The 16,860-nt window shown below is 40.1% G+C and overlaps 1 protein-coding gene across 3 annotated transcripts in view; it reads left to right on the top strand.

Moving 5' to 3' along the window:
* ADARB2 (adenosine deaminase RNA specific B2 (inactive)) overlaps positions 1 to 16,860 on the top strand; it is a 311,305-nt gene that overhangs the window by 244,502 nt on the left and 49,943 nt on the right. For all 3 annotated transcript variants that reach the window (XM_051611939.1, XM_051611941.1, XM_051611940.1), the window contains exon 4: positions 6,013 to 6,127. In XM_051611939.1, coding sequence (XP_051467899.1) covers positions 6,013 to 6,127 — 115 coding nt within the window. The remainder of the gene's footprint in view (positions 1 to 6,012; positions 6,128 to 16,860) is intronic.

Here is a 16,860-nt window from a genome sequence, read left to right as displayed (position 1 = left end):
TTAATTATTTATACTATTTGAAATATTAGTGCTGAGAAATTACTATAAGTTTTATTTCTGTAATTGTATGATCGAAAGTTTGATTTTCCTTTGTGAATAACACAAGTAATTTGATATGGTAATCAAGAACAGATTAATACTTCAGACAACACAGTGCAGTTTTAATAGTAATGACTTCTATTTTTTATTTTTCCAGCCTCCTCGTACTTGTTAAAATATAGCTCATTAAGTACTGCAGCATCTCACAATCTTTTTTACATTGAAAACTTTTGCATTAGCTGTTTTTTTTCCTCTGCCAGGCACCTGAACAAGTAACTCCTGCTTCCACCCTTGACCACAGGCATTTGGGCAATGTGCATGGTTTAAGTGCCACTGGGAGCAGATTTGCCTCTCAGCACGGGCCTAGCAGTCTTGTTTGCCTTACTCATATCACTCACTGTATTGTATCACTCACTGTATTAGTAAGACCGAGCAAAGTTTTGATCGCAAAGAAATTGCCTGTGAGACAGATAATATTTTAGAGAAAAATGTAAGGGAAGACCTATAAAAGATAAGATTTTGATAGTGGGTGAATGAAAGCAGGGGACCTGAAGCTCAACACTGGGAAGGTCAGTTCTTCTTGAGAGTTGTGTTTTTTCCACCCAACATGCAGGCAAAGTTGTCATGGTGTCATGACCTGAGTTGGGCAACCCAGGGAGATTCAGATCGGACCCCCTTGCTTTCTAAACTTCTCAGAGAGGAGCCTGGGTGTGGCTGGATCCAACCTCTGTCTCAGACCTGGCCCTTCCAGGGAGAGTGATTAAAATGTCACGGTCTAAGATGGCATTAAGGTGAAATGACACTCAAGGTCTGTATTTGAATATTAGGTTTACTTAAAGCTATAGAAGGAATACTGATACTTCAATTATTATCTTAGGCTGCACGATCATAAAGGCTGACAATTAGATCATGAGAGTACAATACATACATGTTTAAGCTGCACAACCTGAGAAAAAAATCATGGTTAGGCCTTGCACTACTTAATGATGCTAGGAAGGAAAAGAGAGAGAGAGAGAGTAGGAGAAGAAAAGTTTAGATGGATAGATAATAGAAAGTCACCAGTCCTAGACCCAGCATTGGGTCAGCCAACAGGGGAGAGCTGGTGTCACAGAGGCTCCCAAAGCCCACCATTGCAGCCCCCTGTTTTATAGGCCTAGTTACCTTGTTTCGCAAGGATGAGCAGGCGTGTTTGAGTCATAAGCCTGAGCAGCTGGAGCGGACCTGCCATCTCTGCCCCTCCATCCTTATCTCAATTGCTGCACATGCAGCCTCAGGCCATATGCAGCCACCAGTGCAGTCTCCATCCCCTCAGGCAGGCCTTCTGGGATGCAAACAAGACTTTGTTTAGGGGTTACAATGGGGTTTCGACACCAATTCCAGCAAGTATAGGTCCTGAGGGCTGGTCCTTCACACATGGCCAAGCTCACCCTGCCTGGCCAGGGCACAGGCATGCTTGAGCTCCCCTCCTTGCTGGTTGAGCCTTTTCTAAGCATCTTAGAGCCAGGCATACTTCAACTGGCTTTGGTGGTATTTTGTATCAGACCCCAGTTTTCCAAAGAAGTTTAACATTCAAATGTAAGTCTCCTCTAGGTCCAGCACTCAAGTGGCGTTTGACCATTTATTCTCCCATGATCATGGTATAAATATTCAGAGTTCTGACTGTATCTTTTAAGTTTTTTCTCTCCTGACAGCTACGTTAAGCTGACATTTCTCTGCCATGACATTATCACTACAGCTGCATGCACCTCTATTAATTGCACTGAATTTCTCTTTCACAAGAAGTGTGTCTGCTCTTCTTTTTCTCTTCACCTTCTGAAATTTCCCTTTTTCTACTACCAACCTGATAGCTGCTCAGAAGCTGCCAAGACATATTGGCTCTTGTGTTTACTCCAGATGGAGACTTTCATTTTCACTGATATCTGGCAGTAGGAACTGTGATATCACTAAACACAACTTTTCTCTAAGATTAATTGTTTTGATAATAGAGAATAACAAAAGAACGTTTCCTTTTGTGTATGGGTTTTTAAGTTATTTCTGATGGCAGATAACATAGTCTAGCCTGTATTCCAAAAGTTCAGCCAGGTTCGTAATGGCCATCAGTAGCTGGACTTTTCTTGTTCATATCCCATCAGAACTGATCATCTCAATATGTATCCTTTAGCAGGATTATTGGTTAATAGTGAAGCAAGGAAATCTCTGTAATGAAAGCTCTGGTTTTAAACTCATCAAGGGTAAATGTAGACCAGATCTTATCTCCACCTGTCCTGCATGCATTAGATATGCTTTTAACCAGCTTTGGTTTTATGGAAACATTGAAAGGCAGTTTAACAGTCTAAGTAGGCAGAAATGCTGTCACTGTTTTCAGTGCATGTGACTGGGTCAAGCCAAATGGCTGCTCTGGCTTGTGTTAGAGTGGAGGGTAATGTGCTGTGCTTCTTGGAACTCGTGGGTATATGTCAGGAAACTAACCCCACACCCAGGTCTGCCACTATGCCAGCTTTCAGGGGCAGATTATTCATGGCCCTGAAATTAATGCTGCACTACTTGGATCTGTCCTCAGGATAGCAAATGCCTTACACAGCTGATCCACGTATCTCTTGACTTCTTATTTTCCTTCATCTGCAAAAATAGACTGCTCATTTTCCTCCATTCCATCGTACTTTGGAATATCAATTTGGAATCTTGGGGCGATATGATAGCCTGTAAATGATCTCTCAGATTAAACCCTATGTTATTCCTGAATCCTACATGTATTCATGTATGAAAGTGGTTTGGTAACCATTCCTGGAGGTATTTAAAAGACATGTTGATGTGGTGCTTAGGGACGTGGTTTAGTGGTGGCCTTGGCAGTGTAAGGTTTGTGGTTGGACTCAATGATCTTAAAGGTCTTTTCCAACCTAAATGATTCTGTGACTCTGTGAACTTACGTCACTCCATTGCTTCTTTTCATTTCACTGGCATCGCTTTAGGCAACGGATTCAAGACAAAAAATATTCACCTGATTTATTTCAGCTAAGAGGCTTCACATTTAATGGATTTGCTGTTCTTTTATGTCCCAGATCACTCCTTGAGATCAGCAAAAGCCGAATTTCTAATCGTCCCTAAATGTTATCTAAAGTCATGTCACCACTTTGCCTTTAGTGAGTCTCTTTGCTCTCTGGCTTTGGAACCTACTGCCAAATGAAGTAAAGAAAGCTCTGACTGCAGGGATTTCTAAATCCAAAGTTAAAAGTTATTTGTTCTATTTAGCATTTTTAAAATTATTCTTTCAGGAATTGTATGTGCCTCTAAGCTAATTAACTCTTAATGAGTGCAAAATGTCCTGGGATGCAGATTTGGAGGGTAGGCTAGAAATGCAGGCATGGATTGGACTGCAGGAGATGAAATTTATTATTTGATACTTCTTTTTTTTTTTTTTTTTTAATGGTGGTGCAGATCGTTTTATTGAGATACTCTTTTTCTTTTTTCTTTCTTTCTACTCTAAATAAATCTGATCAGATTTTCAGTCCACCATATGGGACCCAGTTATATCAGTCCTGCAAATACACATTAGTTTTCTGTTCTGGATGAAGTCACTCTTCAGTAGGAAAAATAAGTTTAGAAACAAACTTTCATATTATGAAAGACAGGCAGTGTTCCAGTGCTGAGCACTTAGCCAGAGCATCAGGAAATCAGAACACCTGGCTGTGCCCAGCTCTGTGCTATTCCCCTGGACCAGTCCCTCACCCTTTTAGTGCCTTCACTCACTCATCTGTAAAGCAACTGTAATTACATTTATATCACAAGGGTGCCTTGATGCTTGACAAATGAGAATTGACCCAAATTCTTCCTTCTGAGGCACTGTATCAGCAATACCTTGCTTCCATAGTGGTTGTAGACAATTAGATTAGAAGGGGTATAAACACAGTCAAAGTGAAATTCCATTTAGGAAATGTCAAACTGGTTTTGGTAATTTTTCTTAGTTTTCATCTAATTCTAGTATTGAATTTTGCATGCACCTCCCAGAAAGGTGCCTCTTTCCTTCTTTTGTAACAAGCCATAATATTTTACTGCACATTATATTAAACTGTCTTTTTGGGAAAATTGTTTGTTCCCAGGGCAATACCTTAGAAAGCTGCATTTAGCAAAACAAAGAAAAATTATCGTGTCAAAGAAATCCTATCCTCTATGTGTTTGAGCAAATTGCAACCACGCACAAGGATTGTACATGGAAAAGATGTTCCAGATTTTATGAAAAGGAAGTTGCCTAATTGTTATGTTTTATTTAATTAGATTTTTTTATATTTGCTATAATAATGTTTAAAAATTAAGCTGACTTTCTGCAACAAACTGTAGAAACATATGGTGTACAGCCTGCAGAGGCTCTCTGTGGCAGTAGTATTACTGAAAATATTTGTGAACTAGAATCTGCTTTCCTCTGAAAAATAGATGAGAGTTCTCCCAATTTAAAACACTGAGTTTTAGCTAACATGTTTTCATCACCATGAACAGTTTTGGGAGAAAAAGAATGGCTATTATCTTCTGAAATATATGTCCTTACTTCTACATGGCTGTGGATCTTTCAGGGTGAGGGAGGCTGAATATCAGAGTCAGCCTCTCCTCAGTGTGTGCCGAAAACACACTGAAAGAGACCAGGTGAATTCAAGGAAATCTGTTTTCCAGGACAAGCCCCAGGTTGCTTAGCCCACCACCAAGAGAAAACTAGAATTGTTGCTTGTTTGAACAACTTTTCCTTACAAAGGCATGATAATTTGGGCTAATCAGATTGCTGAATGCCAGGAGGTCTCCTGGCAGCATCCCAGAGTAAGTCCCAGGAACTGATCCCAGAAGGATTTGTAGGTACATCTTGGTTTCCCACAAGAAATCATATCGCTTAAAAAAAAAAAATAAAAATCTTTTGGATCTTACTTTTTTATGTTCAGACTTGCAAAGCACTTTAAGAACAACTCATGCTCAGAAGCAGTGTTCCTCTGACTTATCTCTAATGTATGCTTGAAAGGCTCTGTGCCAAAGTGCAGAGATTAAGTACATGAAAAGATGTTAAATGTTGCAGCAGGGAAACAGCCCAAGTAGTTGTGTTCTCAGAAGCACCAGAGCTCCAATTTAGGTTCACATTCATCTATACACAGTCTGCAGAATTGACTTTTTAGAGCTTTTACCCTGCTGGGCTTCCCTAATCAGTTGCCCAAGGCTGTCCCTGGTGACTGGACTCGCTCAAACTTGAAGGTTCAGACCACACAGTCTCTAGAGCTCAATCCACAGGGAAGTTTGACTTTTCAACAAAGCTACCATGCTGAGGAGGAGACCTGGCAGACCAGCCCCTCAGCACTACTGCACACCAGGGAACTCGCGCAAGCAACATCTTTGGTAGGATGTCCAAGCAGATTCCTCTTTCCTTCCTCCCCATGGTCATCAAGACAGACCATGGTACTCCTCTGACAGCATTAAACATAGCCTGGATTCCTGAGCTGATCTTTTTACCTCAGTAGCAGCACACCATTAAAAACTCACTTTGAACAAAGTAGGTGGTCCTTACCTATCACCCAGGCCTCTCAGGTTTCAGTGGGCTAATGGGAAACTTCAGGGGGCTCATGGAAATAAGTGGTTTGGTTGAACACGCGTTCACCCCTAGTCCGCTCATTAAAATAAAATGCTTTAAGGAGCAACAAATTTCCTAAAAACTGATCCTGGATCAACAAGTAGGAAGCTGGAAAAAAGTCAACCTTGAAATGTTCTCACTTTGCCACTTATCCTAGCCAATGTGGGTCTTAGTTTTAATTCAGTTCATTTGGCCATTTCTGAGAGGGATGTGGGCTGTTGACAGAGAGATGTTTCTTCTATCTTTGCTCAGGTAGGTGGTGTCTCTTTGTAAAAGGGACCTTTCAGCAATTGACAGCAGCTAACTAATCTGCAGAAACACCCAGGTTCTTCAATTAAAGAAGTGAAGAAAATCTTTCTGACTGTGTCTTTCAGGATTTTGCTGACTCCGTATACCAAATGGTTGCACAGAAGTTCCAGGAGCTGACAGACAATTTCACTTCCATGCACTCACGCCACAAAACTCTTGCAGGCATTGTGATGACCAAAGGTAAGATATCCTCTCATTTATTTTCCTCAGGCATTTTTCATGACTAGGTAATACATTATTTACCTGGTCCAGAGCATTGAAGAATGCCTTTACTCCCACACAGAAAAAAAATAGTAATGCAGAGAAAAGAAGCATTAAATATTTACACCTCAGGTAAGTTCTCACGAAATATATTTGCAACAGACATAAAGATTTATTCACAAACATGTCCCTACTTTGCTTTGTTTACAGGAGAAAATGCAGACCTGTCTGATTTTATGTTTCCAAATAGATGAGGGTTTGGTGGTTTTTTTATTATCAACAAAAAGTTGTATTATTTATTAAGTGCTTTTTAAAATCTGGAAACACTAAGTTCTTGTTGTACGAGTTTACCATAAACCTTGTTTTAGTCTAACCCCAAAAGCAAATCTCAGCCCATTTCTATTCCAATGAAAAGAAAGAAACTTATAGCATGTGTAGTTTAATTCTGGTCTCTAGACATGGGAAATGCTTATCAGCAGGACCAAAACTTAACATTCACTTCTGATAAGACAACTGATGTACACATACTATAAGGAAATCTTTAGCCCTTTGATGAAACTGTTGCATAGATGGTGTTTCTGTCTTGCTGAGCATACCTCAGTTGGGGCACCTTAATATTTATGAGGATGTCAGCAGTGGAGATGCTGCCATAAACTTCATTCTCACTAAGATGCACAGAGCAGTGGATTGAGTTTAGAAATGAGAGGATAAGCTCAGAGGGGAAAGGGATGTATAATTCATCCAGGTTTGTCTTACTCCTTCCTACAATTACATTAGCTAGATTCAAAAGCACAGTTGTGAATATTGCAAGGCAGCAGGATGGAGACAGGATTATCTGCTGGATCTTTCCAACAATGGAACCTAAATACAGCTAAGAGTTCTGCACGGAGTAACTTATTGTCCTCCTTTTTGATGTGAAAAAAGTAACCAATCCTGTCCTGAAATTAGAAGTAGAGAAGCTGACCTAAAGTATTTCAAACCTCTTGTTGAAACTGTACTGCTCCTCAGCTAAATTTGTTATAATTTTGCTTAATCTGCTGTGGTTAGTTTTGTTTTGTTTTTATTACTTTAGGATCTGGAATGGTGGATGAGTCTTCCATTTTGTAAGTGCTGCACAGACACAGCGTTCTGCAAACACAAAACATGGTTTGTAATTCCTATAGACCACAGGAGGTATATTCAGTATCAAGAAAAATAAGAGTGTGATTGACTTTGGGATGTGAAAGACACACACAAGACCCAGCTTACAAGCTGCCTTTTCATAGTCAGGTTTCCTGTCTGTGCCACTACTCAGATTTAAACAAAGTGCTGCAATTTATTTAGAGGAGCTCTTTCCAAGCAGGAGGACCACAAGGAAGAATGTTTAAATACGCCTTTTATAAGATGCTAAGTTATGGGATCCAAGAATTTTTGCTTTAATCACTTTTTGAGAAGCCACTGTACCCAGTTCAGTGTCCCTGTCCAGTCTTCTTACACTCAGTCTGTACTTTGCCCTTAAGAGCTTCATCCCATTCTGCCATGCCAAGGTACAGTCCTGGCATCCTTTAGCCCCAGCCTAGAGCTTCTTTAAAAAAGCATGATGAAGCCAATGCAGCCTCATTGCTATATGACCAAAGCAGCAATTTCAAACCCCACACCATATGGGAAGGGAAGTCACATAAAAGAGTCATAACTTCCAAAACTGTGGCTTCTGACAGTGAGCAGTGTTAGGGGAGTGGCACTTCCAGACCCCTGCCAGCCTGGTTGGGCCCTTGGGGCTATCTACACCTCTTCATGGGGAAAGGGGTGGAAGTGTCCTCCCACTGGGTTTTTTTATGAGTCCCATCCCCTTAGCAGGATTTTACACATTTGTATTTTGTATTTCATCTTAGTCAGCATTAAGACAAAGGATAATTTTACTTAAGTTCACAAACCATTTCCCTCAAGGCTTCTTTTTTAGTACTGAATGCCTTTTAATGAATTCCTTTAATCTGTCAGCCATCCAATTTGTCAATATCTTACAGGTTTTGTGGAGCCTAGAAAAGAAACTCACAGATACAAAGTGATTCACAGAAGAAGCAAAGCTAGAAACAGCCTTATCTTGGTACATTTTCTAGGGAGATTTGAGTTCTTTCCAGCACAATAACGTCTGCCAACCATGGCAAGACAAATAATTTGCCACTTGTGTCACTATTTTCTGTGCTGAAGTTGTAGATTTGCGGTCTGTTCCCAACTGTCATTCCCAGAGATAGCAAGGATTTGACACACTGTTCAGAGATGACACAGACAGGTTTTCCACACCAAACACTCAAATAAGTACCAATTTCCTGTGTTTCAATTTTGCATAAAACCCCTTAGATCTCTGCAAAAAACTTTAATAATTACATCAACAAAACCAAATCTGATAATGTCCTGTTGCATTTGGTACCATACACACCCATAACAGACAAAAAAATGATTTGGTTTTGCCTTCATTATGATTTAATGTCATCCTGACTAGAAACAGATGTATCTGTGCTTCTACAGTTTTCAGACAAAGCTGTTAAAAAGCACAATGTGATTCTGTGATAACTGCTGTTAAGATAATACAAAATCTCTACAGACAAAACAGAAGTGTGTACATTGGTTTTCTTTTCTTGAACTCTGACTTTTTTTTTTCTGCCATTTCAGTTTCCCTGGGAAACCAAAGAGAGTTACATGTGGGCACTGTAATTGACTTATGCTGTAGCACCCAGGGCAAATTCCAAAGCAGGGGAAAGAAAAAATGTAGAAAAGAATGTTATTGACTGAGTGTGAATGTTCCACAGTAATAAATTGCTAGTCAGAAAAACAGTCAATGTATTAAATACGCTTTGCTCTGAATTATGATAAGTTAAAATGTTGATGCATTTTTGTGATGAAAGTAAGTTTTCAATACATTTTATTAGAGGATATCAAGATAACCTTGAAAAAATGTGCCTAGGCAGTAGCAAATTATCAGACTGGATACCAGCTGATGTGATGTTTTCTGATGTAATACAATAAATGAATATAATAATTAAAATATTAACATAACAGATCCTGAACTAAGTGTTTCCAAAGACTGCAAGGGTTGAACTAAATTATGTAGCAGTTCTTCAGTTACAATATATTTGAAATCTGCTGGTCCTCTTCTAATTTTTTTGAAACAAATTCAGAAAAGGTTGTTCTATCAATAATTGTTTGCTTGACTGTAAGAAAATTGTTTAGCAAGTAAGGCACTGCCTTCAAATATTCCATGTGAAGCAAATCATATTCCCACAGGATATCTTCAAGTAGCCCAATAAGTATACCTGCTATTATAACACAGTATTAATATGACGACCCAAGTTTTATTGCATACTGACTATCTGCAGTAGTTCTCCTGGCTTCTCTGAAAATGTAGTGGGTTCACATATGGTGAATTAAGAACATCAGTTCACCTGTGAAACAGTCAGTCCAGATAACACCATGTCAAACACAAACCATCACTTCAGAACATGCATATCTTTTCTTCATAGTTGTTTGCATTTGTGGGTAAAACTGCTGATAACACCAATGGTTTGGCTAGTACTAGGCAATGCATGCAAAGCATCAACACTTTTTCTTTCCCACCCCCATTCCCAGTGAGCAGGGTAGGTGTGGGCAAGATGCTGGGAGGGGACATAGCTAGGACAGCTGTCCCCAGCTGATGAAGGGCTATTTAATACCATATAACATTGTGCCCAGCAGTAAAATTTTGGGGACATAAATACAAGAGGGAGATATTTGCGTTTATGGCATTTGTCTTTCCAAGCAACCATGAACTATAATTATCTCTAATCCGTGAGTTGTCTTGCCTTCTTTCTGTTTTCTCCCAATCCCACAGGAGAGGGGAGGCTGAGTGGGTGTTTGACTGTTGGCCAGAATCAACCAATATTTCATTTCAGGGTCTGTAACAACAGCTGGACATGTTTCTTGCTGACACAGATTAAGGTAACCTACCAACTCCCCCTCTTCCTATGTGAGTCTGTGTCTCAGGTGCAATTTGAACATCTCATTTTGACCTGCTGGTCTGCTGTAACTTTGTATTGAGATGTTTGCAGGGAGAAAATAATAATAATAATAATAATAATAATAATAATAATAATAATAATAATAATAATAATAATAATAATAATAATAATAATAATAATAATAATAATAAATAGATGCCAGTTGATACAGTTGGAATAAAGCAAGGGCAAGCAAGCTAATATTTTTCTACAGAGACCAGCAAATGTGAAATCTCAGCACTCTTGTGTACCTCCATCCCTGTCACACCAAGTCACAGATGTCAGATGACAGGAGACTGAGGAGACTGGTGAGAAGCAGCTCTTGCAGGGCTTGCTGAAGAGCATGGTCCCACCACGGGTCACCGGGCAGGGCAGCAGTTTTACCACTGCACAGGTCATTGAAGAGAGAGCACGAATGGTGCTGCAGGTCTCCTGGAGCTGGGAGATAGGAAGCCTCAGCCCAGGGCAACATGGGGTTGTAGGTGGAGCCGTGAGCTGCATGCCAAGGACTGTGATCTAAAGGCAGACAGCATTCACATGGTATATTTACATCACAAACAGCTTGCCTTTGCCAGCTCTGAACAGTATGGACATATATTTGTGCTCTATCCGAAATCACTGGATGCAGTAAAAATTTCTGTCACTCAGTGTAGTGATGATCTATTATCGCTGAGGTCCTTTTTGCAAAAAACCTCCCATAATCCTGATGGCCAAAATGAGACTGCTATTTAAACACTATTTTCCCATTTGTGTTTGACAAATCTTAGCAGTTTAAATACTGATAGGAACTTTTGTCATGCTTTCTGTTAAAAATGAAGCATTAAGAAAGTTCAGTCCTTTTCACAGGAGCATGGCATTCATAAAAAAAGGTTCTGAATTGATTTCACACTCCAATTTTCTCTTTTCTTCTTTCTTATTTTTTTTTTTAGGCTGACAATCATTTTTATGTTAAAAGCAAACTAGGAGGTCTTCTCAGTTATCTTGTATGAACTGGACAAAAGAACCCTAAATAGCAATTTCATGCTGTGATAAAAGATGGCAAATTATCATCCATATCTCATGGAACGAATCTTAATCATTGCTAAGTGGAATAACAGAAAAAAGTAAAACTGCCAGTATGTCTCCACAGATCTTTACAGTCTTAAGACTCATAAAGCCTAGCATGTCAGTACAATCAGGAATATTGATGGCCAGTTGATTTCTGATCCTTTGTTTAAATAGGAAAGTTGTAGAGTAGTAAAAGGCAGTACAGAATTCATACCCTGTGTAGAGAACTAATCTCCTCCATCCCAGGTGGGATTCAAGTAGCCAAAGCAGTGAGAGGAACTGTGAATAATTTACAGACTAGTGCCCAGGGCAGAACCCTTCAAGAGGGGAGTCACTGGAGTAGTTAGGCTCTCGAGTCCCATTTGCATAGTTAGATGGATGCTAAAAGCCTGGCTCCAGTGAGGCTCAGGGTTCCAATGAGACTTAGATTCCCAGGATGGAAATTGGGTGCCTGAACTCCTGATACACTATTGAAAATCTCCCGAGGTCTGTTCAGTTTCTGTTGCCTGATGCTCTTAAAGAGGCAACTCAAAGTTTGACATTCTTAGAAACATTTTCCACTTCTTACATCTGCCCAGGTTGACACATCACCAACAGATGACAGTTTTTCTCAAAATATTTTAAAACAGGTAAATGGATATGTAGTTCGAAACTATATATGTCACTCTTTCTCAGCAATCTGTTTTCCTTTCATTATAAACCTTAAACCAATAATCTTCAGATTCTCTTTAACTTCATAAGAGCATCCTTTTTACACAGCTGCAATTCTATTCCTATATTTTTGATGTGGACCTATAATGGGCAGACTGGATCCCTGCAGCCCAACCAATTTAGGTTACCAAATTCACACTCAAAGGGCAGTCTGAAGTTTTGCAGTTAAAACTGTGACCCCAACAGGTTCATAAGTTCTTTAAAGTCATGGGGTTAGCCAAGTCACTGCAAGCACTCCCTCTACAAGAGTGATTTTGGATGTTTCTTCATCTCTTCTGTTAAATCAGTGCTATGGAACAGAAAATAGTTCAAAATATATTACTCAGAAACAGAAAATATGAGATGTGACACAGACTTGCAGCCTCCTGTACTTGCACAGAGTTGGGAAAACCAGGTTGAAGATAACATCTCCAGGATAGATTGTATATTTTGCATTCAACAGAAGTTAGATAAAACCCATGTGCCAGTTGGGAGTAAGTTCAGAACCAGGGCTTCGCTCTTGGAGATGAGCTCCCCAGCCAGTACATTGCACAGCCCCTCCTTGCTGTTATTGTTTAACCTCATTCTGTCCTCTTAGATTTTTGGTAGGTAGCACAGGTTCAGCACAAACAGGGGAAAATGCCCCTCTCACATCAGCAGTTTTAGGCACTCCCTTGGGAGAAGGACCCAACCATGGAAGGGAATTGAGCCCCCACTTTCCACCTGCTGCACAAATGCCTTCTGGGAAGATCCAGCAGCAAACATCTTCTTCCCCACTGTGCCCACTGGCTGTTCTGGTTTCCATTTTGGAGCAGTTATCTCTTCTTGGACACTGAGCCTTTTATGCCAGACCACTTACTGTCTCTGGACTTAGCTTTTGGTTCCTGCTGTTTAAAGAATAATCCTGACTGAAATAGTAACTAACACCTCTCAAAACCTGGATGCAGATGAGGCCCTGGCTTTGTCACATATGAGTGCATTGGCCACAAGGATGGGTATAATAAGTAGCATAAAACGTGGAAATAAAAATAGGCACTTCTGTTTCCATCCTTACGCGTGTGAAGACAGGAGATGGAAATTTCAGATATTCATTCTGCTCTGTGTTAAGCCAAAGTGGAAATTGTCCCAGTCTCAGACAGCACATCTTACCCTAAAAACAGAAGTTTTTCTGGGTGAATAACATCTTAGTGACATGAAACACTGCCTTTACTTTACTAGTAAAATGCATAGGAAGACTTTTTAAATGCAAGTACACTTAAGGAAAAAAAAAATGAAAAAAAAAAAAAAAAAGGATAATAAGTTGCTCCTGTGCTTCACTACCAAAATCCGCATTCAGGTTTTCATCCTTTCTCACTGCAATTAAGGATCTTACTAGCCTGTAAGACTGCCAGTTTACTTAACGCTCATAAATCTGTGGCACAGCATTTATTAGAGAAACACAGATATCTGAATTCAGGACCTGGCAGGGAAAGTGCAGGTCAGTTCTGTTTTAAAATTAGAAATTATCTGTAAGCCCCTGCACAGCTCTGTTCCTGAGGAGAAAAAGTGTTCAAACTCACAAAAAATGGAAAGGATCCTTGAATAATTTTGATTCCACCTGTGGATTTGGAATGGGGATGAAGTACATGGAGGCCTGGGGTCACTGTCCCTCCTCCCACTCCAGATTTTCAAACCCCACATTAAGGAACAAAAGGGAAGATGAAGAGCATTGGGGCTTGCAAGTACAGCACTATCTCCTTCTACACTCCTCAAAAGCAAAGCTGATGGGATTTCATCCTCTCCACCCACTGAGGGGAGGAGAGAAATGGACCATAGAAATTAGAACTGGGAAAGACCACTAAGTCATCCATTCCATTTCCCTGCAAGCAGAAGATTGTTCCCTGTGGTATGTTCCCAAGTGCTTTTGCCAGACTAGATTTGAATTAATCAGTTAGCAGTGGGGCTTTCAACACTACCTTGGGAAAACATTCTAGTCTAACAGATCTCATTGTTATTAATTCTCATCAGTTATACAGCCTGACTTTTATTTTGTGTTATTTCATCCCAAGTCCTCAGTTCTACTGCTCTAAATTTAGTACCCACCTCTAACCTTCAGATACTTGGAGGTGCTTATACCACCGTCAGAGGTGTAGCTTACTAAAGCTTTACGTATTTACTCTGTGAGCTCTTTTCTGCTGGGTCACTCTTGTCTGCAGCTCTCAGCACTTTCCCCCCTGTGTTCTGCTTTATCTCCACTTTGGCAATCTCCTCTCCACTCTTTTCTTGGCTGGGAAACCCTCTCTGTGAATGAGACTTACTGGAAAGACCTGCATAGAAAGGTCTCGCAAAATGGATGAGAACAAGAGTCCTTTTTCAGGCATCCTGTGATGTGACCAAGCAGTTCAAAACTAGCTTGTGTCAGAAAGAGATATTTATTTTTAATTTTTTTTCTGGAAGAAATGTATTTGGAATTTGTTCACAAAGAAACGCCCCATGGTATTGGAGGAAGTTTACTGTGCCTGGCTGTGAAAGAGGAGCCACAGCCACTCTCAGACAATACCCTGTACAGAGGGATCAGAAGTCGAGGGGAAAGGACTGTGCCTCTGCTCCTGCCCGTTCACTACCAAAGATGAAGAGCACTGCAGAGAAAAACCTTCCCTAGGCAGAGCAGTCAGAGGAGAATTACTCAACACATTAATGACAGAAGAAGATACAAGGCCCTCAGAGGTTCCCTCTACACCCTCTCTTTCCACAGAAATACAATATAGTAACTTTCACATAACCCACAGTTAGACACCAGGAAAGAAATCCCTGAACAACTCCAGAATTTCAAAGACTATTTTCCATTTATACCCCTAAATATATTTAGCCTCACTGTTAGCAAGTTCTTTATTCCTAATATTTGCTAGCTGTGTATTTGCCTTTTGTTCAGACTTCTGCTATTACATTTCATAAGCCGCTAACATTCCTCTTCCTTCCCAGTTTTTTGGTCAGCCTCTTCTTTACATCAGCTGCTCCCACCCACCTCAGGGCTGCTCTTCAGGACACCCAGTGGCCAGCTATGGGATATAACCAAGGTGCTCACCAAGTCCCGGAGTCCCGTTTGTCACTAAAATGATCACAATCACCACCACTGGTACAGCAGAATATACAGAGGAAAAAAAATAACTTCAGCAGAGTCTTTATGTTCGGCAGATACATGCATACTGTTAACAGTTATATGCATATTGTTAATCATGCCTGCTGTACACAGTTCTCTCATGGCTACATGTGTTTTTTTGTTTGTTTGTGGGTTGTTTTTTTTGAGTTGTGAGTGTGGTTGTGCTCTCCATACAGAGCTGGAGACAGCAGAGCTCCCCGGGTCAGGAGTGTATGTTCTACATTGAAACAGAAGGGCAGGGTAAGCCATGCCACACACCCAGATCCCTCCATCCTCAGCTCCCCCCTTGCACATGCATCTTGACTTTACTCCTTTGAAACCTGAGAAAAGAGGGGGGTGTAAACGCACCACCAGGTTACAAGGCGAAAGGACTGATGGACCTGGGTAAACACATCTCTTGCTTCTAACCATGGACCTACCCCAGTGCAAGCATTAACAAACAGGGAAAATGGTTTCAACTTAATTCCTGAAAAAAATGTGTCCTTTTCCTGCTTTTTTTCAGGGAGGAAATAGGGAGAAGAGCTCTTCATCTTTTGTGCAGAAGTATTTTGCTTGGGACATTATGCCCTCTCAGGGTGGCAAGGGCAGCCTAGCAGTGAAGTTCCCCGCAGGACTTTGCACGGGCTAAGGGACCTGCTTTGGGACAATGGGGTGCAGTACTGTGCCCACAGCCTGTCCCCACAGGCAGCTTTCCCAGCACTACTTCCCTTTCATGTCTTGACTATCTTTTATTGCAAAATTAAAGCCATCCCAAGGATGTGCTAGAGCTGCAAAGGAAGAAGATAACAGAAAATAGTGCAGGACTTGTCAGTGCTTTGTAGAATCAAGAAATTTTCCTTCCCTAAAAAAACTTGAAATGGAAACCTGAACTAATTCAGCTACGAGTAGAGAGTATTAAAAATAAAAAATAATTAACAAAAAAAGCCCTCCTCTATGATCAGAGCTCTATTAAGCTGCCTTGAAAATTATTCCAAACACCATTTTTTTTGCAGATAACAATATACAATCCTTTGGCTGATTTGTTAAAAAAGGTAAAACAAAAAGAGCATAAAATTATTGCTTATCAGACAAAGAAGCAGTATCATTTAAAATAACATTAAATTGTACACCATGAATTATTCACAAGGGATGATGTTACACTATTATTATTTCTGGCTTCCCTTTTTACCATGTAGGATTTTGTGTTAGTTGTCTCCAACCCAATAAAAGAGATGGAAGTTTTTTAATTAATCAACCTTGATTTTTTTAATATTTTTTTTTTAATTTAAAATTAATATATTCCAAACAGTCAGTTGTCTTCACCATGTCGTGTTGAAAAAGATAGATTTCATTATGGCTGGCAGGATCTAAAACATGCAGCAAAATAGATGCTTGTGTGCCGACTGGTGTTCCTCTGCATTTTGTGCCAGCTGCTGAGAAGCCAAAGTACGATCCCAGTTGTATGCTGGCATTAGCAGTTGCAAACTCCATCCTGTTCAATGTGCATTAAGCCCACTGGATTTCATAGTTCTCCTGTATACAGCCTGTGTGATTCAGCTTTCCAATTGCAATGTAACAGTCAATGCCTCTTGCAGTTACCTTGGGATTTTGATTTTCCTTTTCCAATACATAAATATGCAGAGTTACAAATTCTGTAGGATAGAAGGTATAATGATCATAGCACACTAGAAGTGCAAGTAACTCTATTGAAGTCAGTAGAAACATCAATTAGACTAGCCAAAACTCTCAGGCTTTATTAGTAAAGCTGTGACTTCTGGCAGATGGGTGTAGGCAGTTTGTGTTTATGGCCATGACTTACTTAAAAGCATAGCTCATAACTGTAGTCT

This window comes from Apus apus, chromosome 2 (assembly GCF_020740795.1).
Source record: "Apus apus isolate bApuApu2 chromosome 2, bApuApu2.pri.cur, whole genome shotgun sequence".
In the NCBI taxonomy this organism is placed as follows: domain Eukaryota; kingdom Metazoa; phylum Chordata; class Aves; order Apodiformes; family Apodidae; genus Apus; species Apus apus.
Note: the sequence above shows the minus strand (reverse complement) of the source record. Positions and strands in the feature narration are given on the sequence as shown.